We start from the raw sequence: 24,231 nt of genomic DNA on the forward strand, positions 1-24,231 counted from the left end.
TAAAAATTTAAGTATGAGAATTTGAAAAATAGCAGGAGAAATTCTTCTCTTTTTTTCTGCCTGGACAATGACTAGTTTTTGCCTGGAGGTTCTCTTATGCCTAATTAGCTGCTGAAGAAGCTAACCAAGCTTTGGTTAAAACTTCACTGGAATTTATAGAATCATGCAGATGTGAAAGGTGAATCAGTGCCCACTTCTGGGTTTGACTCTATTAAATAGTTGTCCCAAGACAATGGATGATGGAAGCTATTGGATGCTGAGCAGTGAGGCTGTAATTCTGCATTTCTTTTATGCCGTAAAACCACAGTCAGATATAGACCCAGAAATAGACCCTCATAAATAAAGGCAACTGACCTTTGACAAAGGAGCTAAGGCAATACAAAGGAGAAAAAGATGGTGTCTTCAACATATGGTGCCGAAACAACCGAGCATCCACACGCAAACAAATGCATCTAGACACAGACCTTACACCCTTCACAAAAATGAACTTAAAATGGATCAGAAAAAAAAAATGGATCAGAGACCTAAGTGTAAAATGGGAAACTATAAAACTTCAGGAAGATAACACCATGATGGAGAAAACCTAGATAACCCTAGGTATGGTCATGCCTTTTATTATTTTTTTTTTGGTCATGCCTTTTTAGATACAACAACAAAGATACAACCCATGACAGAAATAATGGGTAAGCTGGACTTCATTAAAATTAAAAACCTCTGCTCTGCAGACAGGGATATCTCTTGATATTAACATGCAACAATAAGAAAAAAAATAACCTGATTTAAAAATGGGCCAAAGACCTGAACAGACACCTCACCAAAGAAGACATACAGATGGCAAATACGCACATGAAAAGATGCTTCACATCCTATGTCATCAGGAAAATGCAAATGAAAACAACTGTACTACTACCACACACCTATTAGAATGACCAAGATCTAGAACACTTGGCAAGACCAGATGCTGGCAAGGATGTGGAGCAATGGGAACTCTCATACATTGTTTGGTGGGAATGCAAAATGGTACAGCCACGTTCTGTTGGGAGACAGTTTGGAGGTTTCTTGTAAAACTAAATCTACTCTTACCATATTATTGAGCAATTACGCTCCTTGGTATTTATTCAAAGGAATTGAAAACTTCTGTCCACATCAAAATCCCACACACAGATGTTCATAGCAGCTTTCGTCATAATTGCCAGAACTTGGAAGCAACCAAGATGTCTTTCGGTAGAGGAATGGATAAACTGTGGTGTATTCAGATAATAGAATATTATTTATTGAGTTCTAAAATGAAATGAGCTATCAAGCCATGAAGGCATGGAGGAATTTTAAATGCACATTACTAGGTGAAAGAAGAAAGAAGCCGATCCGGAAAGGCTATGTACTATGATCCCAACTATAGGACATTCTGGAAAACGCAAAGCTATTAGAGATGGTAAAAAGATCTGTGGTTACAGGGTATGGGAGGGGGGAGAGATGAACAGGTGGAGCAGAGAGGATTAGCACAGTGAAAATACCCTGTACCTTACAATCATGGGTGTATGTCATTATATTTTGCTACAAACCTGTAGCATGTATACCACCAAGAGTGAGCTCTAAGATGAACTGTGAATTTCATGTGATTATTGTGTGTCAATGTAGGTTCATCCTTGGTTAAAAAAAAAAATCACACTTTCTGGTGAGTGATGTTGATGATGGGAGAGGCTATGCATGTGAGGGGGCAGGAGTGTATGGGAAATCTCTGTACCTTCTTCTCAATTTTGGTATAAATCTTAAACTGCTCTAAAAAAATAAGTATTTTTAAAAAGATGAAATGAATGAAAACCAGTATGTGGTTCCTGCCCATCCAGGGACGCCAAAGGGACAAAAAAAAAAAAAAGAAAAGAAAAAGAAAAAGAAAACCAGCATTGTGGACAGTGCATGCACGGGGAAGTACACATGGGCTCATGGTTGGCAGAGTTGTCCCTTTATATACTTAAATGAGCCCCGAAGGTTCCTCTTGCTGTCTCTTTGCTGTATCCCTCGCCCCTTCCAACTGAATCTTTTCTTGAGACAGTGACCACTACCAATAGGCTTTCTTCTCCAGCTTCATGACATGAAGTTTGAGTCTGAATATAAGGCCCATTTAAACATCAGGAATAGTTAAGTCTTAATTATTTACATACAGATTTCTCACTTGGATGTTGTTCACAACTAATGTTTCATCCCAATTTCAGTTTTCCCCCATGAGCCATTACAGTTTTGAAGGAACTCCCTTTCCCACAGGTCAGTGTTTACCCTAGGAATGGTAGCTATTTAAATTTTTATTAACCTCAGGAAAACCACCAGGAGAGCTTCCTTGTCCCTCAAACCCCTCAGCAAAAGTCCCAGTGCATTCCGAACCCAAATATACCGGATTATCGGATTGTGCTTTGCTTCCTGTCTACATATCTATTACATATCTATTGCTTCCCATTGTGAATACTGAATAATTGACCTTCAGGATACCTGGAATAGGAGCTTTTCAGCCTCTGCCTCTAAAGTCTGAATGACTTGGCCTTAAACATTTACCATCCTCCCACTTACAAAATCCTCCCACTTACAACCAGTTGTAAGCTACTCTGCCCTCAAGGGAGTTCTATCAAAAAGATTAAGAACTCTTCAAAACCCCGTGTCAATGTATGTCATCTTTAGCATCAGTCTGGGGACTAACAGACTTAATGCGCTGATTTGAAATATTTTCCCCATCCCACTTTTTTAAAGTAATCTCTGCGCCCAACGTGAGGCTCGAACTCACAGCCCTGAGATCGAGAGTGTCACACTCCACTGGCTGAACCAGCCAGGTGCCTCCCCCCCATCCCATTTCACTATATGCACTCAGATTCCCCCCCTCAACAAAAGACACAGAACAATAATCTAAACCTCTTCTTATCAATAGTGGAATCATTTATATCATAACTATACAAATTTATTTAGGAACAGAGAGATTCCTTTGAATCTCAACATTTTCTTGGATATACAATCTTTTTTTTTTTTAAAGTTACCATTTCTGGAATGGCTTCATGTTACATCTCTACACACTGGCCCACAAAGAAGGAGACTAGAGAGAAGGTTCCCGAGAAGTCAACCAAGATTCCCAGCCTATGCGGGAACTCTCTTGTGGAAGCTAGCACAGTATTTCACACTTTGGCATTTTTTTTCCTTTTTCTTTTTTTTAAAAAGATAAAATATTACAGAGATATCTTCAAAATTCACACCTGAGTTAAACATTTTGCTGGACAATTCCACATTAAGGAGAGAACATAACTGCAAAAAGAAGAAGGGGCTATATACAGGTATTTTGCCAACATAATTGTTATGGGTTTGTTCTTGAGTCCTTCCTCCTGCGAGGAAGGGAGAGAGGACCAGAGAAAGACAAGGAAGGAGAGAAGGAATAAGCACTCCTGAACTCTGGGGCAGGTGTAGCAGACAGAAGAGCACCTGTGGGCAGAGAGATGCGCCCAGGGGACTGAGGGTGGCTCAGCCTTCTGTAAAAAGGAGGCAATCGTGACTGGATTTGGTTCTAGAAAAGGGGGGCGGGGCTACAGAGAACATGGGGTGAAATGAGGATTCGATCAGAAAAGTTTGCAGAACAGAGAGAGCATCCAGGCTGTGGTCATCAGATTTCAATCCTTTCGCAGATTTTAGAAACCGGTTCAGAGATGGTGGCCGAGTTCGAAGTCAGAACTGTGATCTCTCTCCTGGTGGCTTGGTGCACCAGGCAAACCACTGTCCCTAGAAGCCCGCGGATGAGTTGGAAAATAATGGCAAGGTGTCCTTCTCTGAAAGACTACTGCCACAGTGAAGCCGTCTGAAGTATTTAGAACTAGAGGATTGGAAGACAAAACAGGGAAAGAAGGTGAACATGGTCAACACCTGGGGGGGGGGGGGGGGGGGCGGGAAGGGCATGTGTTTCAAGAGCTCTTGGAGCCAAAGCATGGTTCAATCACAGTTTGGATCTCTGGATGCCCTCACTCCTGAAGAAGCAAGAGTTTGGGTTGATAGTGGGGATTCTCTTCCACTCTCCTGACAGTAATCTGTCCATACAGAGGGCGAAGGCGTGATTCCCTTCCTTCCAGGGGGGCATACGGGGCCAGGTGAATTCGAAGAAACTTTTTGGTCTCAGTGGAGGTAGGTGGGATGATTCCATCGGTACCAAGATCTGGAAGGAAGAAAAAGCAAGTCAATCCCGAAGCTGCTAATGGGATGATGGAAGAGGTGAATGGGTAGCAAACTGCCAACAGGTATGGGGTTTTCTTTCTGGGGTGATGTAAACGTTCTGGAATTAGATTATGGTGATTATGGTGATGGTTACGCAAAAATTGTGAATACACTAAAATCCACTGCATCCTACACTTTAGATGGTAACTTTTATGGTATATAAATTCTATCTCAAAACATTTTTTAAAAAATTTTATTTATTTATTGAGGGGGTGGAGAACATGAGCGGGATGAGCGGCAGACTACCCACTGAACAGGAAGACCAATGTGGGGCTTGATCCCAGGACCCCGGGATCATGACCTGAGCTGAAGGCAGATGCTAAACTGACTGATCTGGGTGGACAGAGCCTCGCATCGGTCTTCTTGCTCAGCTGGGGGTCTTCTTCCTCCTGTGTCCCTCACTCTGCTCATGCTCTCTCCCTCTCTCTCAAATAATAAATAAAATCTTTTAAAAATGTACATTAGGGGATCCCTGGGTGGCGCAGCGGTTTAGCGCTTGCCTTTGGCCCAGGGCGTGATCCTGGAGACCCAGGATCGAATCCCACGTCGGGCTCCCGGTGCATGGAGCCTGCTTCTCCCTCTGCCTATGTCTCTGCCTCTCTCTCTCTCTCTGTGACTATCATAAATAAATTTTAAAAAAATTTTTTAAAATGTACATTATATTTTTTCCTTCCCTTTATGGCTACAGTGGTTGAGGAGATCCAGTGCAACATGTGGCCATAAGAGCTGGCTGTCTTGCTCAATAGCCTGGGTTTGGACAAGTGGACTCATTTCCCACAAGGTAACTGCCTAACTTTCAAATCTCTGCTTTGTGCTGAATCAGGGAAGACTTTCTCAAAGCCTCTGCTGGAGAATACTCTATAGAGCAGACTCAGGCCCCAGAGGCCGCTTCCCTCATTGCATTGCAGGTAAGAGCTGGAGATAGGGATCGGGCAATACTTCCCTCTCTCATTCCGTCAGCTGCACCGGCAGCTCTGGCTCACATCAGAGCACCCCGAGAGCACCCTGTTCCTGGCATGAAGTGGAGCACTACTAAGCCCACTGAAGGACCTGGCCCTTTCTAACAGGAGTGTTTGGAAATTTCCACCCTCCTAGTGAGGATGGAAATTTTGGCTTTGTTGACATCAGCTCCTTGCCAGGACTGCTCACTGGCCGAAGCTTCTCTTTAAAGCCCGCTCCCTAGGGATGTGGTCCAGCCTGGCTGTCCACTCTGCACCCCATCCCCACCCCCTGCCACCCCGCTTCCCTTTCCAGCCCTGAGACGAGCTTTCTTTCCAGAGGTATGGACCCAACTTCTTGCATGTCCCCTGACCCTGCTGTAATGTCGGGGCATTCTCTCCTCCACCTTACCCTGAAGAGTTAAAACTGGAGGAGCTCACTGCTGCTTTGGAGTTATTTTGAGATGCAGTGGGGCTGTTGGCGTGGAGTCCTGAGCCAGGAGACGAAGGCCTGCTGTTGTTCCCAGGGGAACAGGATGACGTTACTGAGGACGAAGAGAGGCAAAAACAAGGGGAAAATAATGCTGCTGGGTCCTGGGACCTCCTGACATGGCCCTCAGACATGCCCCCCCCAGAGGACTCCCACCCCCTCCTACCTCCCACCCACCTGCCCACCTCCTGCCATGTTAGCATCAACACCCGGCCCCAGAGGGGCTCTCGTCATAAATGTTCTTCTCAGCGCGGGCCCTGGAGAGCGGCATGGCTGGTTCTGCAGGTCCAGGACTTGCCAAATGCAAAAGGACAGATGCCAAAATCCTCCTACTCCAGGACACACCCTGGGCAGGGCATATGTAGCCCCAGACCAAGAGACAGGAGAGGCAAAAGAACAAGAAAGGAGGAGAGGCAGAGAGAGAAAAGTGAACAGGGGAGGGAAAGAATCTGAGAGCATAATAAAGATTGCCAGCCTTTTCCATGTTCCCATCTCCACAGAAAAGACACAGTCTTCTAAAAAGAGCACAGCCATGAGAGAGGAGACCCAAGCCTCGGTCCCTGGCCATTCACTAAGTAATCCTAGCCTGTACTGCTTCCCTGAAACACATTTGTCTTCTGCAATATGGCAGATTTGGATTCTTGTTTTTGGGTTTCCCAAACAGTATTCTGTGAATAAGGTGACAGGTCTATCTTAGCATCCAAGCAAGCCAAGATACTTTGGAGAGTGGGAAGCAGTGCCATCGATAATTATGTCAGGACAACAGGCAGACCCTCGGACTATCCTGGGCACATCCAGACATACGGTCACCCTATGGGTTCTTTGAAAGGCTATCGGTGCTTTTTGAAAAATAAGAGTTCTGTAGGAAATTGGTTTGGAAACCCCCTGCCTTCCATCCAGCTCCTTCACTCCTGCAGGGATATAAAATGCACTCCGGGGCTGAGAAGGGTGGCAACCAAAACAGAAAGAAAACACTTGCTCTAAACCCTGCTTCTTCAGCATTTCCCAAACTTACTTGATGGTGGAACCCTTCTCCTCGCACAGATTTTAATCGCCTTTGAGAGACATTTAAGGAATGCTGACCTAAGCAGTCAGCTTGTGCCTCTACCATCCCGGTATTTATAGAATTCTGGTGTTATTCAGAAACCCCACGGTAAGGCTTACCTGTTCCAGGCATGGTGCTGTGGACAGGAGGGACAGAGAGGGGGCCCAGAGACCCAGAGGGAGAGACCTGAAAGGCAATGGAAGCTTGTCAGTGTCTGTGTCTGCTCCTTTCTCCATGATCCTCAGTGCTTCTCTGGGGTGCCGGGCCCAGAGTGCAGGCCGCAGGCCTCAGCGTCCTTGATGATTGCCTAGTCCCGAACCTACATTCCATCCCTCGCTTCTGCAGGAAGGCCTCTGGACCATGTGCGGCATCAGCTCCAGCTCTGCCCTGCTCTGGTGATGGCTGCTCACTGCCGCCACCAGGCCCTGCCCTCCCTGTGTCCCCTGGCTTCTTCGGCACTGCCAAGGCAAAGCTGCCCCTGTTCGTCAGTAACCCGTTCTTTTTTTTTTTTTTTTTGGTATTTATTTATTTACTTATTTGTTTGTTTATTTATTTATTTTTATAAAGATCCTTTTGCTCAGGGCAGCAGAGCCTAGCCCTGACAGTCCTGTTCCCGGCTTCCCAGCCTGATGTATGAGAGGACCCTCGACTCCCCAGAAAACACTGGAGGGGCTGCACTTTGCACTCCAAAGCTTTTCATTTGGCCCTGGAGACCCCACAGCATCGTCAACTCTGAGCTTAGGAAGAGACTCACGAGGATTTAAACACTTTAGGATTCTCCCTCCCCTTAAGATTACTACCCTAGCAAGCACAACTTAGAACAAGATGTAATAGAAAGAATGGACCTTGAGGGCCCAACGGATCTGGGGAGAGAACCTGGCTCCACCATGTGACTTTGAGCAGTGACCTAACCCCACTGAGATCTGGTTTTCTCATCCATGATACAGAGGTAATGCCTCCCTTGTATTTCCTTTTAATTAAGATTTAATAAGATAATGTCCATAAAGCTTCCAACTCAATGCCTGCCAAAGAGTGCCAGGGTTGTTAAATGTTAGTTCCCATCCTCCCTGAAGGCAGCCGTCAAGTGTCGCTGGACACTGTTCACCTCTTCATCTGAGCTGGAGTCGGCACACTTCGCCTCCTCTTTGTTCTCTCACATGCCAGACCGGGGAAGCTCCCATCAATGTTTTCAAAGGACGTTGGAAGGAAGCTCTGCTCGGGGAGCTGGGATTTGATACTCCTCCCCTCCCCAGTTTGGATCCACCCGTCCCAACAGGATGCAGCATGTATTCATTTCCCAATTAATCAGCTGCGGTTCGGCTCTCTTCACCTACCTGTGCTTTTACAATGAACCTCCTCAGTAGGCAGGGGACCCACGGAGGGTGGAGACAGGTGTGGGGCCGCGTGGTAAGAGATGTTATCACCTATCTCTCTCCTCCTCCTCCTCCCCTCCCAACTGGCACACCCAAGAAATTTGTTGTTGTTTTAAAATAAATAATGTATTTAGTCACTGCGACCAGCTTCTTCTGTTTCCTTCTGGAGGCAGGCCATGCATATGCAAGCAGGTATATATATGTGTGTGTGTGTGTGTGTGTGTGTGTGTGTGTGTGTGTATCTTGGCATATATGGTTCCCCTTTTTAATTGTTTATATAAATGGTAGCATTTTGCCCACCCTGGTTTGTGCCATTGCCGTTTTTCTTTTCTTTTCTTTTCTTTTCTTTTCTTTTCTTTTCTTTTCTTTTCTTTCCTTTTCTTTTCTTTTCTTTTCTTTTTTCCTTTCTTTTTTTTCCTTCCTTCCTTCCTTCCTCCCTTCCTTCCTTCCTTCCTTCCTTCCTTCCTTCCTTCCTTCTTTCTTCTTTCTTTTTTTGGCTTGACTGTATATCTTAGAGATCATTTCATATCAGAGCAGAAGAAACTATGTCCTGGTCCCAAGGAGCCCATCCCTATGAGACCTGAGGAGAAGACAGGGTCAGAACATTTTCTTTCTCTGCTTCCTTCATAATATCACAAATATGAATGTCATTACTTATTTAACATCTTTCTCCTTTAGTAGGCTGTCAGCTTCCCAAGGGCAGGATGATGCCCATGGAGATCTACGGTGTCTACTGCAGCACCTGGAAACTTGCAGGTGCAAAGTTCAGTCAATATGTATTGCATGAATGATGAGAATGAATCAGGCTCCTTCCTGGCTTCTCCATGCTTCCCACTGCTTTTCTCACTGTAGGTGTCCTGGGTTGGGATTGAACCAAAAAGAAAACCTACTTCCCAAAAGCCTGTGTTTGAAGATTCCAATGCTCTTCTGACATGGCTCCATTTCCTTAACACACCCGACATAACCTCACCCCACCTCACCGCCGCCCAACACTCCAGCTTCCTCATTCACACTCCCCCGGTTCCAGCCCATGGTTCCAGCCCATCTCGTAGCCTGCTGTGCTTCCTCCTTTCACCCTGTCCTAGCCTCAGGGCCTTCGTATAGACTCTTTCCTCTGCCTAGAATGTTCTTCCTACACTCTCCCCTCCCCGGGCACCCTCACCCCCATTACTGTCTACTCATTCTTCTTCTGTCAGTTTGAGCATCATTCCTCAGAGAAGCTCCTGACACCTGCACTAGGTTAGGTCCTCTAAATCCTCTTGCTTCTCCTCTGGAGATTTCATCCCAGAAAGTATTTGTTCAATGTCTGGGACTGACTGGACTTTTCCCTGCTGGACTGGAAGCAGGGATCCCAAGTGTCCTGTGCCAAAAATTTGGTGGGTACTTGATAAACATTTAAGAAAGGAATAGTGAATGAATATCCTGTTGCCTCCAACTTAAAATTTTTGATGGTTCCTCAGAGTTTGCAGGGTAATTTAGTATCTGTGGCCCATTGTGATCGGCCCTCATCAACCTCTCTTGGTCACCAGGCCTTAGCTCCAGCCAGATGGAAGTGCTTGTGATTCCCAAAAAGTAGCATGTTGTTTTATAATTCGGTACCTCCTCACAGATGGTTCCTCCTGCCTGGTTTGCTGTTCTTGCTAACTTTAATTTGTTCTACAAACCAATCGGGGGGTCAGCCCTCCTAGACTCCATTCTGATTGGAGTGTCATTGATCTGCACTCCTCTACTTTCCCATAGCACTCCTACAGAACTCCTCACATCTTCACTGACCTCCCGCTCTTGTCTTGACTCTTCTGGCTTCTCCTTCTTAGTTTCCTCCCTTGATCCTCTTCCCTTACCTGTCCCTCAAACGCTGATGTTCTCTAGGGTTAAGATCTAGGTTTCTCTCTTGGCTCCTTTGTGAAAACTCCATAGTTGAGCTCCTCCCTCACCCTCCAACCCGAGGATTTCAACCACCACCTTATGCGTATGACTCCCTGATCTGTGTCTCTATCCTGGCCTTCTCTTCTGACCCCATAACTCCAGGTGCCCAAGGACATTCCCACTTGGGTGTCCCAGAGGCTTCACTGTACATTATAATGATGTAAAGACTGGAAATAGTCACTTTTTCCTACTCCCAAATCAGCTCCTCCCTCTGTTTGCTTGTTCCATCAATGGCACTACCACCTGCCCCATCAACCCAACCTGAATGCTGAGAGCGCAGAATATTCTCTTGCTGTCATCATTCTCCCTGCCCCCACCTGATTTCTGATTCATTAACCAAGACCTAATAATTCTACCTTCTAATTGTCTCTTGAATTTCTTATCTCTTAGGTTTGCTTCAGCCCTCATTTCTTCTCTTCCAGATAACTGCAGACACATCCTAGGTGGTTTCCCTGCCACTGTCTTGTGTCTTTCAAACCACCCTTTACACCGTAGTCTGATCATCATTCTAAAAGGCAAATCTGATTGTGCCAATGCCCTGCTCAAAAATCCTTCAGTGACTCCCCTAAGCCTTCAAGTTCCTCAGCATTGCACAGTCACCTCAGTCTGGCCCTTGCTGGTCTGTCTAGCCTCATCTTTCAACATCCCTCTGCAGGGAACCACCTACGGTTCCAGGAACATGTCATACATCGTCCCTGCTTCATGCTACTGTTCCCATACTTTCCCCCATGAGAACTCCACCCCACACTTATTTGCCTCTTCACTCTGTCCTTTCGGACTCAGCACAGGTATTAATTATCTCCTTGGGGAAGCCTTCTCTAACCACCACCTTGCCAGGCTTTGTTAGCTGCAACTCCTAAATTCTCCGAGAGAAATTATCATGTTGTTTATTATTTGTTTGTCTGTCTCCTTTGCTCTGGATTGGCGGTGAGGTCCTCTGGGACTGGGGACAGATGTTATTTATTTGTGTATCCCTAGCACTCTGCACAAAGATCAATATATGGTAGATGGTCAAGGAATGTTGGTGAAAGAATGAACAATGGTGTTGTTTTATGTGTCAGCTATGTTCCATCCCGGACAAGGCTGAATTTCACCCATTCTCGAGTGCTGAAAGATTTGAGGACAGCCCCATTGTCTTCAATTCCCTTAGCCTTCCAACCCTATCATCCCCTGGGATGGAGAAGAACCTTCCCACCCCCACCCTCCAGGCACCATCTTTCCCTGAATAAAGAAGACATGTCCTACTCCCCAAACTCCCAAGTCTGCCTAAACTACAGATTATTCCCAGCCCTGACCTCTCCCCTGACCTCCAGAATCATAGATACAACTGTCTACTTGATACCACCTCTTGGATGCTTAGATGCATGTCCAACTTAATCAGATCAGCTCCAAATTTTTAGTTTTCTCCCTCATACCTGTACCTCCACCATTCTTCATCATCCTATAAAGTGTCAACACCTCTGACTGGTTGCTAGGGCCAAAATCCTTGAAGTCTCTTTGGCCTCATTTCTCATATTCCGTATCTGAGTTGTCAGCATATCTTGCTGGCTCCACAGTTGAAGTGTATTCAGAATCCATCCACTTCTTGTCACCATCATGGCTAGCATCCTAGCCTAATCTATCTCTATGCTCAGCCTCATTGTTGGAGTTCTCCTCACTGGTGTGTGCTTCCACGTAGATCATTCTCCACGTGGCAGCCCACCTCAGCCAGCTCAGGCTTCTCTGCTCACAGCCCTCCAGCGGCTTCTTTCATACAAACTCAAAGCCAGGGTCCTTTCAGTGACCTCCATGACCTAGGGCAGTCTGCTCTGTGCTACTCCTCTGACGGCCCCTCCTAGTCCCTCCTCCTTCCTCACTCTGCCCCAGCTACACTGGCTTCCTCCTATTCCTCAGACGTGCTGGTTCCTCTGCCTGGAACACTCTTTATTCTAGATAGTTCTTTCCTTTTCAACATTCTGGGCTCCAATTAAATGTCACCTCACCAGGAATGTCCTCTGTGACCTCTCTCTTAAAAAAGCATCTCCACCTCCACAGTCACTTTCAATCCCCTTACCCTTCTTTGTTCTCCTTTATGTTATGTAGATTTTATATATGCCATCTATTTGCTTATTTATTTATGGCATGCCCCTCACAACTCCTGACTGCCATCTTCCCCAGGATGACTTCCAGGCACCATTCCTGACCTTCCCCCCAGTGCTTGGTGGCAGCTTGTTCCAGGCCACTCACCAGGCGGGAGTTGTAAATGGGTGATTTGATGGGTGTGGTCACAGGGCAGTTGATTCGCTTCTCCTTCTGACGTCGGTTGCAGAACCAGACTCTTACCACCTCCTTCTCCATGGACAGCTGCTCTGCAATCATGGAGATCTCCTCTGAGCTGGGTTTGGGGTTCTACAGAGACCAAAGGGATAGAGTGTGGTCAGGAGGAAAAAGGGAAGGGGTCGAGAATCAGGGGTAGGGGCCAGATGTTCCAAGGGAACAAGATAGAACAAGAGATAGATGAAAGGCTTTAGAATCAGACCTAAGATGGCATACTGGCTTCATCATTTACTGTGTCTCCTTAGAAGACTTTCTTAACCTCTCTGAGCCTCATCTATGAAGGGAGAAAAATAATGTCTACCATTCAGGATTGTTGTGAGGATACAACGAGAAAATGTATGTAAACTGCCCAGCACGAGGCTTGCCACAGAAGAAAGGATCCATAAACATAGTTCTCTTCTCTCACGTCTTCCTTCAGGAGAAGTTCTAGAGACAGGAGTCCACCACTGAGTTCGGAGGGGCAGGCAAAATCCCGAAACCCATGTTTCCCTTGTGGCCTGATATCCTCTTCTTGTGTTATTACTTCCTGTCCTACCTCACATAGGAAAAGCTAAAGCATGTGGATCCATCGAGAATGTGAAGATAATATATACATATACATATTCAGCGCTCTTCTGTTCCAACCCCTCCCTCCACCCAATCTTTGGTCTCAGCGCCCTTCCCTCCTTCCTGCATCCTCCTCCCTCACTCATGCTGCTCCAAGAAATCTAATCAGCAGGAAAAGCCAGCTCTTGTCATCCTGCCAGCAGGAAGTGGCCATCAAATCCTTGAGCCAGATGCACTGGCGGATTGGCCAGAGTGGGCAGCAGTCTTGGAGGCCTCAAGCCCATAATGTTAAATGAGGCCAAGGACACATCCTCTGGGGACCCATGTGGTGTGGATGGAGGCTCTGGAGGCTGGTACCTAAGGGATCCTGATGAGAAGCTGTTTAGACACGCCTGCTTTTCCCTCTTCTCTTCCCCAGCTCCTACGGGGCACATAGCTGGGTATTATCAGCTTCCACATACTGGCTCAGGAAAGTTGTAGCTTCTGCTACAAGTTCAAACAAATGTATGTATAATATGATCACAAGCATTTAAATGCGTGGGGAAGAAAGAAATAGAAGGAAAGCCATTTGATGGTAGATTTTTTTCTTTCTACTTCCATGTTTTCTTAATTGTTTACAATGAGCATTTCCTACATTTATAGTTAAAAAAATAATAAATCGTATCCCTGGGTGGCTCAGTGGTTTAGCGCCTGCCTTCAGCCCAGGGTGTGATCCTGGAGTCCCTGGATCAAGTCCCACATCAGGCTCCCTGCATGGAGCCTGCTTCCACCTCTGCCTATGTCTCTGCCTCTCTCTCTCATTCTGTGTCTCTCATGAATAAATAAATAAAATCTTTAAAAAATAAAAAAAAAATAAATCAATGCATAGAAAGTGAAGAATTTCAGATGGCAACTATACTTATCATGATAAGCATTTTGTAATATGTAAAACTGTTGAGTCTCTGTCATACATCCAAAACTAATATAATACGTCAACTATACTTCAATAAAAAACAAATGAAAAAAGAAAATTCATATACAGTGCTCTGGCTTTGATCCCTTCACCTCAGCTGGACATGCTCTTCTGGGACCCTATACCCCATTCTTTAAATCTCCCAGTGAAGGAGACAATGGGCTCTCAAAAAAGTCAGGGTTGGGGCACCTGGGTGGCTCAGTGGTTGACCGGCTGCCTTCTGGTTCGGAGCATGATCCTGGGGTCCTGGGATCGAGTCCTGCATTGGGCTCCCCTGCAGGGAGCCTGCTTTTCCCTCTGCCTATGTCTCTGCCTCTCTCTGTGTATCTCTCATGAATAAATAAATAAGATCTTTTAAAAAAAAGTCAGGGTCAGTGGGGGAAGAAGTTCCTGGAATGGAGGAGGAATGCACCCTTTCATCGGAATACACGGGTGCCTGCAGAGGGTGTGTGCACTTGCTTCCTGACCCCTTCCCAGGGCACGTATGGAGCGCAGGGGCCTGAGCATGTCTGCTCATCCAGCTGTGGACAGCGGCCCACCCGCCCCCACCCGGAGTTGCCGCTCACATCTTGAAATCTCTTCTCCAGAGTCAGGCGGATATTGGTCTCGATGCTGGTCCGTTTCTTCCTCTTCCTCCCGAACACTTCATTGAGGGTGGGGAAAGAGCTGGGGGTGTTCATCGAGGGGTCTGATGGAGAGGTTTCTGTTGGGAGGTGGAAAGTAGAGGGAACTCAGAGAAGAGAACGCACAGCCAGTTCAGGCTCTGTGTTCATGGCCTGGAGATCCAACAGGGCCTCGGGTGAGCTCTGCAGGGGCTCTCTCAGCACCAGGCCTCTCCCCTCCCCACCCAGCAGGGGAGCCGGAGTGGGCCAAGAATCCTGCTTCTCCTCATTGCTCTGGGCAAAGGTCCTCCACAACTCCCACGCCAGCGCCTCCACTGTTTGCGGTCATGGTTCAGAGACACTCAGCCACGGGCAGCCTGCGTAGGTGTCAGTGGGTACCGGCAGGGGTCCTGCGAGGCACACTCGTGGGTGTCTGTTTCCCAGGGATGCCTGGATGCGAATACCCAGTAAAAGGGGGAAGTGGGGTTTTGAGCTAAAAGCGATGACACTTGGAGGAATGTGGGTGTTGAAGTCACTTTTCAGTGTTAAGTGTGGGAGCCAAGGCTGTAGGATTGATGGGCAGGGATACCCTTCAGGAAGGATTCAGGGGTCGGGTAGGGGGTCACACCAGAAATGACTTAGAAGGGCTCTGGTCATCTCTCACTTCAGTGCCCCGAGAAAAGCTGCCTGCGGGGGGCAGCTTCCTTGCCCCTCCCCATGGTCCATGCAGAGGGACTTGTGAGGGGGTAACCCCCTTGGCTGCCTATCCCACCCTACCCCTCCTCTCCACAGTAACTCCTTGTCCTGTATCTACTGACTAGAGCCCAGCCTGGCCCTGGCCCTGCTCCTTCTCTTTCTGCCAACACCACTGGTTCTCAGCCAGGGGTGATTTTGCACCACCACTGCTCACCCAGGGGGCCTTTGGCAGGATTGGGAGACATTTTTTTTGCATGTCTTAATGGGAGGCAGGTGGTGCTGGCATCTAGGAGGTAGAGACCAAAGATGCTGCTAAATACCCTATAATTCACAGGACAGCTTCCTCTAACAAAGAATTCTCTGGCCCAAGATATCAAAAGTGCCATGGTGAAACCCTGTCCCACACTGCTCTCTGACATCAAATGCTTCCATCTAGTATTCCAAACGCTTTGCCCTTGGCTTGCACCCTTGACTTCCTGGAACACCTCCCAGGCCACCCTGTGGACTGAATCCTGCGAACCCCACTCCTGCTGTCAGCTTTCCTGCTAGTCTAGCTCACAGTAACTCTCTGACCTCTGAAGACCTACTCAAGATTAGCCAGATAAAGGGCTCCCCCTCTCCCCCATGAGACCCTAGAGGGCCCACTTCCCTATCTTCCTAACCCACACATGGTCCAGAGTGCAAGACAGGTGTGTTCACTCTGGGAAGCTGTCCTAAGGTCCAGACTGCGTGGGTCTCTGGTGGAGAATGGGGCCAAGTCTTGATGGCCACAGACCTAATGCCATGTCCTCCAAAGGGTCTTCTCAGTAATGAAGTGGACATTTCCATCTCCACTTGCCTGTCTCCTGTGTCTTATTTCTCAAATGGTTCCAGACTCAGGAGGAGGAGGGGTCTTACATATTCACTCCTCTAGCTTCAACACAGACAAGTCACCGGTCCCTTCCCTGCAGAATCCTCTAGGGCGCCATCCATCCTTGTGTCCCTGATGCCTACCTGCATCATGCAACCACTTCTCCAGCAGTGGCTTGAGCTTGCACATGTTCTTGAAGCTCAGATTGAGGGCCTCGAATCGTGAGATGGTGGTCTGGCTGAAGTCGTTGCCGTACAGCTTTCCCATCGCCAGCCCCACATCTCCCTGCACATGGGGATCAAGAGGGAAGAAGTAGCTGGAGAGACAGGCTCTTTCTCGTCTTTGTCCCACCATCCTAGGATCACTCACCCGGAGAACCTTCAAGCACCTACCCATCATCTTGGCTCCTCTCCAGGTTTCTTTCCCTCTAAGAGGGAGAATTTGGTTCATTTCCCTCCCCAGACTCTGACTAGGCCATGCCAATGTGCCTAACCCTTTGCCTGGCTCTTATTCCTCCCCTGACCTCCAGCAGTGTCCTCAGTTTCCTTAGCAATGATAGCTGTGCCCTATTCTCTAGGAACACAGAGACATGACAGGCTTGCCCCAAACACTTGGAACCTCAGGCTGCTCCTGAAATGTGCACTCGAGAAGTCCAGTGTCCACTCACTCAACCCAATTCCTACTAGATCCCTGCAAACCAAACCTGTGTGAAGCCCAGCTTAATGCGCCTCTGCTTGAAAGTCTTGGCAAACTTCTCCAGCTCTTCCAAATCACTGGGCTCGTCAGCCCCTCCAGAGTTGGGTAGATGCTTGGGCACTGGGAGATGTGGGGACGCTTCCAGATGAGGTTCTAAAGAAGATCCTGGCAGCCCGGGGCGCCCAATTGCCTAAGAGGGAATACATGCCAAACAGATCCACAAATAGTCAACGGATCAAATGGCATTTTCTGGTATTGTGTACTGACAGGCTCACTTAGGGGATGACAGATCCCTGGGTACACTTAATTCCCACTTTTTTTCAGTGGTGTGGCAGTGAGAAACTGGGGTTTCTACGAAGGGACACCAAATAGCTAGAATAGCTTGGTAGAAACAGGAGGAGTGTGGGACAGGGAGGTGGCCTTTCTGGGTTTTAGTCTATGACTCATTGTTTGACTCTGAGCAGGTAACTTCCTTCTTTCAGTTTTCCCCGTAAAAGGAGCCAGCTAGCGCGGTTGTTTACAAAGATCCCCAAAACAAATCTTAGAGCGGGACAGGGAAAAGGTTGTTTGCCTTGCCTGTTCTTTTCCACAGAGCAAAGTAACTAAGGTGTTCAACAGGCATTAACTGAAGATGACAGAGACACCTGAGACTCGTTATATTAATAGAGTTTTCATAGAATTTTAAACTCTTGTGACCGCTATTTAACTCTCTAACCCATCGTTTTCTTTCATGACAGTGTTTTGGTGGTGTTTCTTGGTTTTAAGTCAGAGGTAATCTAGTGCCATCTAAATATAGCCTGATCTCACTTATGATTGTTGAGAGATAGTCTTCCTTCAGTTTATTTCCATAGAAAAATGGACCCTAAAACCTAGAGTCCATGTTGTGTCCTTTTGGGGTCAGGAGTGAATCCAGCTCCTGAAGACATCCATCACTTCACAAGTTGCAGAATCCAGACTGAGGGGGCCAGGCGTTATGTTCAGTCCAGGGGCCACTCATTGCCCACGTGGACAATTTGGCCTATGTCCACCCTCTTCCCTCCCCTTCCCAGTTTACTCTTTTCCTAGACTGGGGTTAACTTTCCTCCTTTTCTCCTCCATGATACGCAGATTTACCACTCAGAAGAGCATCTTCTGTATGAGGAAAGTCAAAGGACCAGACAGAAGTGAAGGACCCATTTCCCTGGTGACAGGTCTTCTAGAACAGAATTGCTTGGAAGCCTATGGATTTGATCCCATTTTGCAGGGTAGGGCCTCAGCCCTCCTGAAACTTCCTTTTCCTTGATTCATCTGTTCTTTAATCTAACAAATACTAAGTTCTTTGCTGGACTTTATTCTCCCTTCCTTTCACGTCCAATCAGATACCAACCAAATTGGATTTTGCATTCCTTCAACTTCTCTAAACATCACCCGGTTGGCTCCCTCCTCTCTACGCTTACTGCCGCCACCCTAAGCAAGTCCCTTATTACCACTTCCCAGGACGATCTTAATAACCTCAACAGTTTCTTTGCTTCTCATATTGTAAGATGTACGAATTGATTTCTTCCAGACCTATGTCGATGGTGATGAGATTCTGAGTCTTCTGGAACAAACGGAAGCCTTCAGGATTCTGGCGTCCCCATTCCTATCAGCCACTAGATGGCACCCTCTCCCCTTCAGCGGCCTCTCTAGCCCTCAAGTGCCAGGGCCCCTAGTGATCCATGGGGATCCAAGCTCAGAGAAGGGACACGGGGCCCTGCAGTTATTCCCAGCAATTCTGCACATCTGTCCCTGCAAAGCCGTCTCCTGCAGCTGTGCAGGTTGTTAACATATAGGGGAGGAGGCACAGCCACCACACAGCTCCTGTTGCTCGTAGCAAGCCGCACACCTGGCACCAGGCTGCATCTGGCCAGAGGTAGAGGTGCCTCCTAACTAGCCAACAGGTGCTGGATGGGAACATGGCAGCTCTGCAAACTGCCCCTCTCGCAGATCTCAGCCCTCCTGACCCACACCTGTGCACACTGCAGGAGGCGGTCTAGAATACTAGGTGTTAAGAGGGCCCCAGAGGTGAGTGACCGTGGCCTTGCCATCTTGGGACATCAGGCCTATGGGACTCTGGCCTCCTCCTTGGGCTTTGCAGTCACCGTGGCATCCCTGGAAAGTTAGCTGATCCCTGATCCTATGGGGACTGAGTGAAGCCAGGGCCTCATCGGGGTGGGATTGGAGGCCCAGTACCACGGAGCAGGGAGCTGAAATCTCTGGGCTCCGATTCTGGCTCCACTGGGGACATTGGGTCAGTCATTTCTCATGGCTGTGGCTTGGCTTCCCCATGTGTGAGCAGGGATAGACCCTCGCTAGCCCCTCTCCCCAGAGGGGTAAGTGCACCATCGAGGGGGTGGGGGCAAACCAGTGAGCTCCTCTGTGGAGAGGAGAGCTGAGTTATTCCCAGAGGAAACAGGAAGAATGTGGTTGTTTACCTGGGACGCCAGGCCAGGCCCTGTCTGCGGGAGGAGGAGAGAGCTTTGTTGCTGTGGAAAGGGGAGAAGATTTGGCTGCAGACCTGGGCGAGAAGGGGAGGGACAGAGGAACAAACAAATAAAATCCAGGCCATCTGAAAGACACGCTCCACAGCTTTGGAACCCAGATAACTGTCCCCACCCCCTGCACCCTCATCAGGTCCCTCCAGCCACCTCCAGCCCTGTGAACGAGGCCCCCACAGGCACGGCCAGCCATTGCCACACACAGGTGGAGGTGAAAGAGACTGGGGATGAGTAGGTAAACAGCAACCCCCAAACCAGTCCTTCGGCTTGCCCCGCCAGCCGGGATTGGTGCATGAGCTGGGGAGCTCGAGGCGGCCTGCTCTGGGATCTGATAACCGGGGCTGAAGGAATCCAGCAGGGAAAGAAAGGCTGCTGGAGCTGAGGAGCTGACGAGTTCCATTTTGCCTACGGAAGTAGGCTACGAAGGCCCGGGCAAATCTGCAAGGATGCCAGACCGAGTGCATGGGGCCAGACAGCTCCATTGGCCAGAGGCTCTTGGCAGAGCGAGGACATTGTATTCTCTGGAGGAAAGGTGGAGAGAGAAGGGAAGACCAGGGGCCAAGCCTCTGGAAACTCTCCCCGGTGGTATGGCCTCTGCCCATTCGTTGTCCTGCCTGAGGACCACTTTCTCCTTCCCTCTCCAGGTCAATGGAGGTCATGATGGTGGCCTCCCTCTAGGAAGGGCCACAGCCAGGAGCTCTCACTCTCGCTGCAAGAAATGGAGCCATCAAGCTACCACAGCAGACAATGGGGCAGGTCACCCCAATCACTCAGCACAAACCAGAACCCTGGTTGGGGGTGGTTCTCTCTTGTGCCTAAGCTGCTCTGGGTCACTGATGTACAGCGTCTGCTCATGCTGACCTTCATGCCCCTCAGTCTATAAAAGTCAGGGCTTCATTTTTTCCTTATTAAAATAAATAGGGCAGCCCAGGTGGCTCAGCGGTTTAGCGCCGCCTTCAGCCCCAGGGCCTGATCCTAGAGACCCGGGATTGAGTCCCACGACAGGCTCCCTGCATGGAGCCTGCTTCTCCCTCTGCCTGTGTCTCTGCCTGTGTGTGTGTGTGTCTCATGAATAAATAAAATATTTTTAAATAAATAAAAATAAATAAAATAAAATAAAATAAAATAAAATAAAATAAAATAAAATAAATACATAAATAAATAAAATAAAAAGTTCTTATAAGGAGCTCTGAACCAGGAGTCAGAGGCTTGGATACTAATAGTAATCTAACACGGATATTGCATTTTGAAAGCCTTTTCATATGCATTATCTCAAATAATCCTTCATAACCTCATGAGGTAGGATTTTACTATTATTCTATTTTATTTCATTTTACTCTATTTTTATTCAGAGAGGTTCGGTTAACTTTCCCAAGGACACACAGCTAGTAAGTGATTTTTAAAATTAAAAACAAAATCTAACCGATGAGTTTTCTGACTCCAAATTTTGAGGGGGTCTTTGTTTCCTCGTTTGTTTCTCCCCCTACATCATACACTGTCCCCATTGATGATATGACTACGTCTGGGCCATTTTGATATCACTATCTTCTGAAGAGAAAGGGAATTAACTGTTAACCTTCTCTTTTCTGGTCTAGGAGTATGATACACATTGTTTAGCTAAAAGAAATACTTCAAGGTTCAAGTCTGTTCCTAGTCAGCATTATAAAAATGCTGAGATGCCGTGGGACCTAGGGACAGGGACTGTAACTCTGGCAGGGGCTAGGGATAGAAGACAGAGTTGTTTGGATTCTGGATTTCCAGAGCCTCTACCTGGGATTTGTACATTGGTAGAAAACCCCTACTTTTTCCATCTCTTTGGCCCTAGTTGATAGAGATGAGAGAGGGAGAGGCAATACGGTACAATGGCCAAGAACACAGCTTTCAGACAAACTGCTATGGAACTTCATTATGTCACCAGAGACCTACATAATACAACTTCTACCACACAAGGTTATTTTGAAAAAGTCAGGAAAATCACTCAGCAGAGCCCCTGCCATATTTATGCTCAAGAAATACTAGCTATTACTATGAATATTATAATATGTTTGCTCTTGGCCAAGGAGATGGTCTCTGGTAGTAATTTCCCTGCCAAAGAATATCTGAAAACCCCCTCTACAGCCTGTGGGTGGCACTGCCGCTCTACCCAGACAGAGGCACAGCTGGCTTTCAGGAGGTGAAATCCTCCTAATCCTAAATCCTAAAAGACTTCCCAGGACTTGCCTGTACTGCACATCCCAAGGAGCTCCTCCTTCCTATACTGCTGCACAACCCCTCCTCCCGCCCCCAGCTCTCTGCTACCTTGCATCTCTGTACTGACCGTGAAACAGGAAGGCGAGAGGGAGAAGCAGAGAAGGATCCTCTGCCTGGAGAGGCAATGCTGGGGAGTCTCTCCCTTGGGCCCTGAAGCAGACAATCTGGTCTTAAAGCCAGAGGGGTGAGCCACTCACCCATGCCCTACACTTGGGCTCCCTCATCCAGCAAGCAGTTGCTGGACGGGTCAATGTGGAAAATGCCAGCCAGCCTTCTTACCTTGCTGCCCAGATTGGGTCTGAGATAGCAGGAACTGGGATACAGACTGGAGGTGGCCAGGAACCAGCACGAGCTGCTGGAGTGGATGGAGGGAGGTCATGTCCTGCACACCGGGAAACACAAACAGCACAGAATTTACACGCCGGGGGTGCTGGCTCCATCTGTCTCCTGCCTGTCTGTCCCCTGGGGTCTCCAGAGTCTGTGTGTTCGTTGGCAGTGACCTTGCCTTATGCCTCTGCGTAGCTCAAGTGCCTGGCACATAGTAGCTATTCCATTAATGCTGGCATCGTTACAGCTCCCGCACTCAGCCAAGCAGTGCCTTGCAGCCTAGTGTCCTTAAACTTTGCGTTGTTATTTAATTTTTGTGTCTGTCAGGCTTGTCTCCCAACTCGACTGTAAATGTCGGAGCCACAGGCTGAGTATTACCCATCTCTCAGAGCTTCACCCTAGAAACGACATGGAATCCCAATCGTCTAATTTTGTTTTTTTAATCTCATGCCATTTGACTATGCTAAAAGGCATATCTTGGCCTTTCCTGAGCCTGAGCCTTTCCTGGAAGAAAGAGTAAGTTATTAGTTTGTAATACAACCGATTAGATTGGACACAAAGTCCACGTCCCCTGAGTTCCTTCCACCAGCTCCCAAAGGGGAAATAGTAATCCCCTATGCTTGCTTGGGGGATCCTGACCCCCAGGGCTCTGTGCACCAAGACGGTAATCCCCTGCTGGATGAAGAAGCGAAGGAATGCATGCACATCCTACTCTTAAATATTCCTAGAGAGGGGGTGGCATTTCTTCCCCAGGTAATCCAGACCAGGAGAAAGGCTCGCCACATGGACAACCGCCCTCTCAGACATTTGTCGTTACTGTTTCAGGGTGCCTCTTTCTTCCCCCAACACACTCTGTTCTAGTTTGGCTTTGATGCAAAAGCTTGAGGGAGGAGAGTGGGCTCACTGGAAACAGAAATGCTCTATATCTGTAGCAGTGGCTGTCATCACAGGGCTCCCCCGAGATGGAGAGATGGCGGGCAGACACCAGCCCCATAGCTGCTAGGTCCATTGTTTTGGCAAGATTGGCTCCCTTTGTCCCAGAGAGATAGAGGGAGCCCAGCTTCCCTTTCATGAGGTTCTTCTGTAATCTCCACCCCAGGCCTTCATCCCTTTGTCACATTCCCTGCAGGGGGCAAAGGGGGGGGGGGTGTTCAGACTTATCTGGATTCCCTGAGAGCCAGGTCTAGAGGTCAAGCATTTTGCAGAAGGCTTGAATTAAACTCACTGGCCCCGCTGAGACTACCGGGCTCCCTGGCATGGGCTGGCATTTACCCCAGACATTTGGTTTCCAGACATCATGGCAGGTCCTTGACTCAGGTGGCATGGCCGATGCGAGAGGCTCTGCTGCAGGGAGTCACTGAGGTCCTCAGTTTTAATCTGTAAGAGGAGGTAGGAGGACAACATAAGGTCTGGGCTCCCCAGGCAGGCAGATGTGGAGACTTAGAGACGGTCAAGGTGGATGAGGGACTAGGCCAGAGAGTAAAGGGCTTGCTCGGTGCCTACGGGGCCTCAAGCCTGCCTGTGCCCTTCAGCCCGGGGCAGCGGGTAAGAGAGGCGAGTTGTGCTCAGGAGTAAGAATCTGGGAGTGGGGATCCCTGGGTGGCACAGCGGTTTAGCGCCTGCCTTTGGCCCAGGGCGCGATCCTGGAGACCAGGGATCGAATCCCACATCGGGCTCCCGGTGCATGGAGCCTGCTTCTCCCTCTGTCTCTGCCTCTGTGTGTGTGTGTGTGACTATCATAAATAAATAAAAATTAAAAAAAAAAAAAGAATCTGGGGGTGCCTAGGTGGCTCAGTGGTTGAGCATCTATCTACCTTTGGCTCAGGGTCCTGGGATCGAGTCCTACATCATCCTGCTTCTCCCTCTGCCTATGTCTCTGCCTCTCTCTCTCTCTCTCTCTCTCTCTCTCTGTGTGTGTGTGTGTGTGTGTGTGTGTGTGTGTGTGTCTCATGAATAAATAAATAAAATCTTTGAAAAAAAAAAAAAAAAAGGTGGGCAGCCCAGGTGGCTCAGTGGTTTAGTGCTGCCTTCAGCCCAGGGTGTGATCCTGGAATCCCGCGTCGGGCTCCAGGCATGGAGCCTGCTTCTCCCTCTGCCTGTGTCTCTGCCTCTCTCTCTCTCTCTGTGTCTCTCATGAATAAGTAAGTAAGTAAGTAAGTAAGTAAATAAATAAATAAATAAAATCTTTTAAAAAAAAGAAAAAGGAATAGCAATCTATAAGTAGGAGGAATTTACTGAGAATGGATCATCCTCTAACACCATTCTGCGGGCTGTGTTGGTACAGACTATAGCTCACCCTCTTTCTCCATAAAATGAGAAAAAAATAAGTTTATTGTAATAACTTTACACATTTCTTTCAAATTCTGAGATGATGTTCTTTTTTTCTTGGGAGAGATTTAAGATTTCTTTTGCGAAATGATGCTGATCCTAAAAAGTATTTTATTTTTGTTTATTGGTTTATATTGCTTATTA

At 47.8% G+C, this 24,231-nt stretch overlaps 1 protein-coding gene across 2 annotated transcripts in view; it reads right to left on the bottom strand.

Annotated features, from left to right (window-relative positions):
- Window positions 1–3,908: 3,908 nt before the first annotated feature.
- POU2F3 (POU class 2 homeobox 3) overlaps window positions 3,909–24,231 on the bottom strand; it is a 75,892-nt gene continuing 55,569 nt past the window's right edge. For both annotated transcript variants that reach the window (XM_041770746.1, XM_041770747.1), the window contains exons 4-13: window positions 23,032–23,136; window positions 21,712–21,814; window positions 19,120–19,202; window positions 16,674–16,856; window positions 16,114–16,255; window positions 14,389–14,525; window positions 12,235–12,396; window positions 6,829–6,895; window positions 5,587–5,719; window positions 3,909–4,177 (exon numbers count right to left, since the gene is read on the bottom strand). In XM_041770746.1, coding sequence (XP_041626680.1) covers window positions 4,138–4,177; window positions 5,587–5,719; window positions 6,829–6,895; window positions 12,235–12,396; window positions 14,389–14,525; window positions 16,114–16,255; window positions 16,674–16,856; window positions 19,120–19,202; window positions 21,712–21,814; window positions 23,032–23,136 — 1,155 coding nt within the window. In that variant the 3' untranslated portion in view covers window positions 3,909–4,137. The remainder of the gene's footprint in view (window positions 4,178–5,586; window positions 5,720–6,828; window positions 6,896–12,234; window positions 12,397–14,388; window positions 14,526–16,113; window positions 16,256–16,673; window positions 16,857–19,119; window positions 19,203–21,711; window positions 21,815–23,031; window positions 23,137–24,231) is intronic.

This window comes from Vulpes lagopus, chromosome 10 (assembly GCF_018345385.1).
Source record: "Vulpes lagopus strain Blue_001 chromosome 10, ASM1834538v1, whole genome shotgun sequence".
Classification (NCBI taxonomy): domain Eukaryota; kingdom Metazoa; phylum Chordata; class Mammalia; order Carnivora; family Canidae; genus Vulpes; species Vulpes lagopus.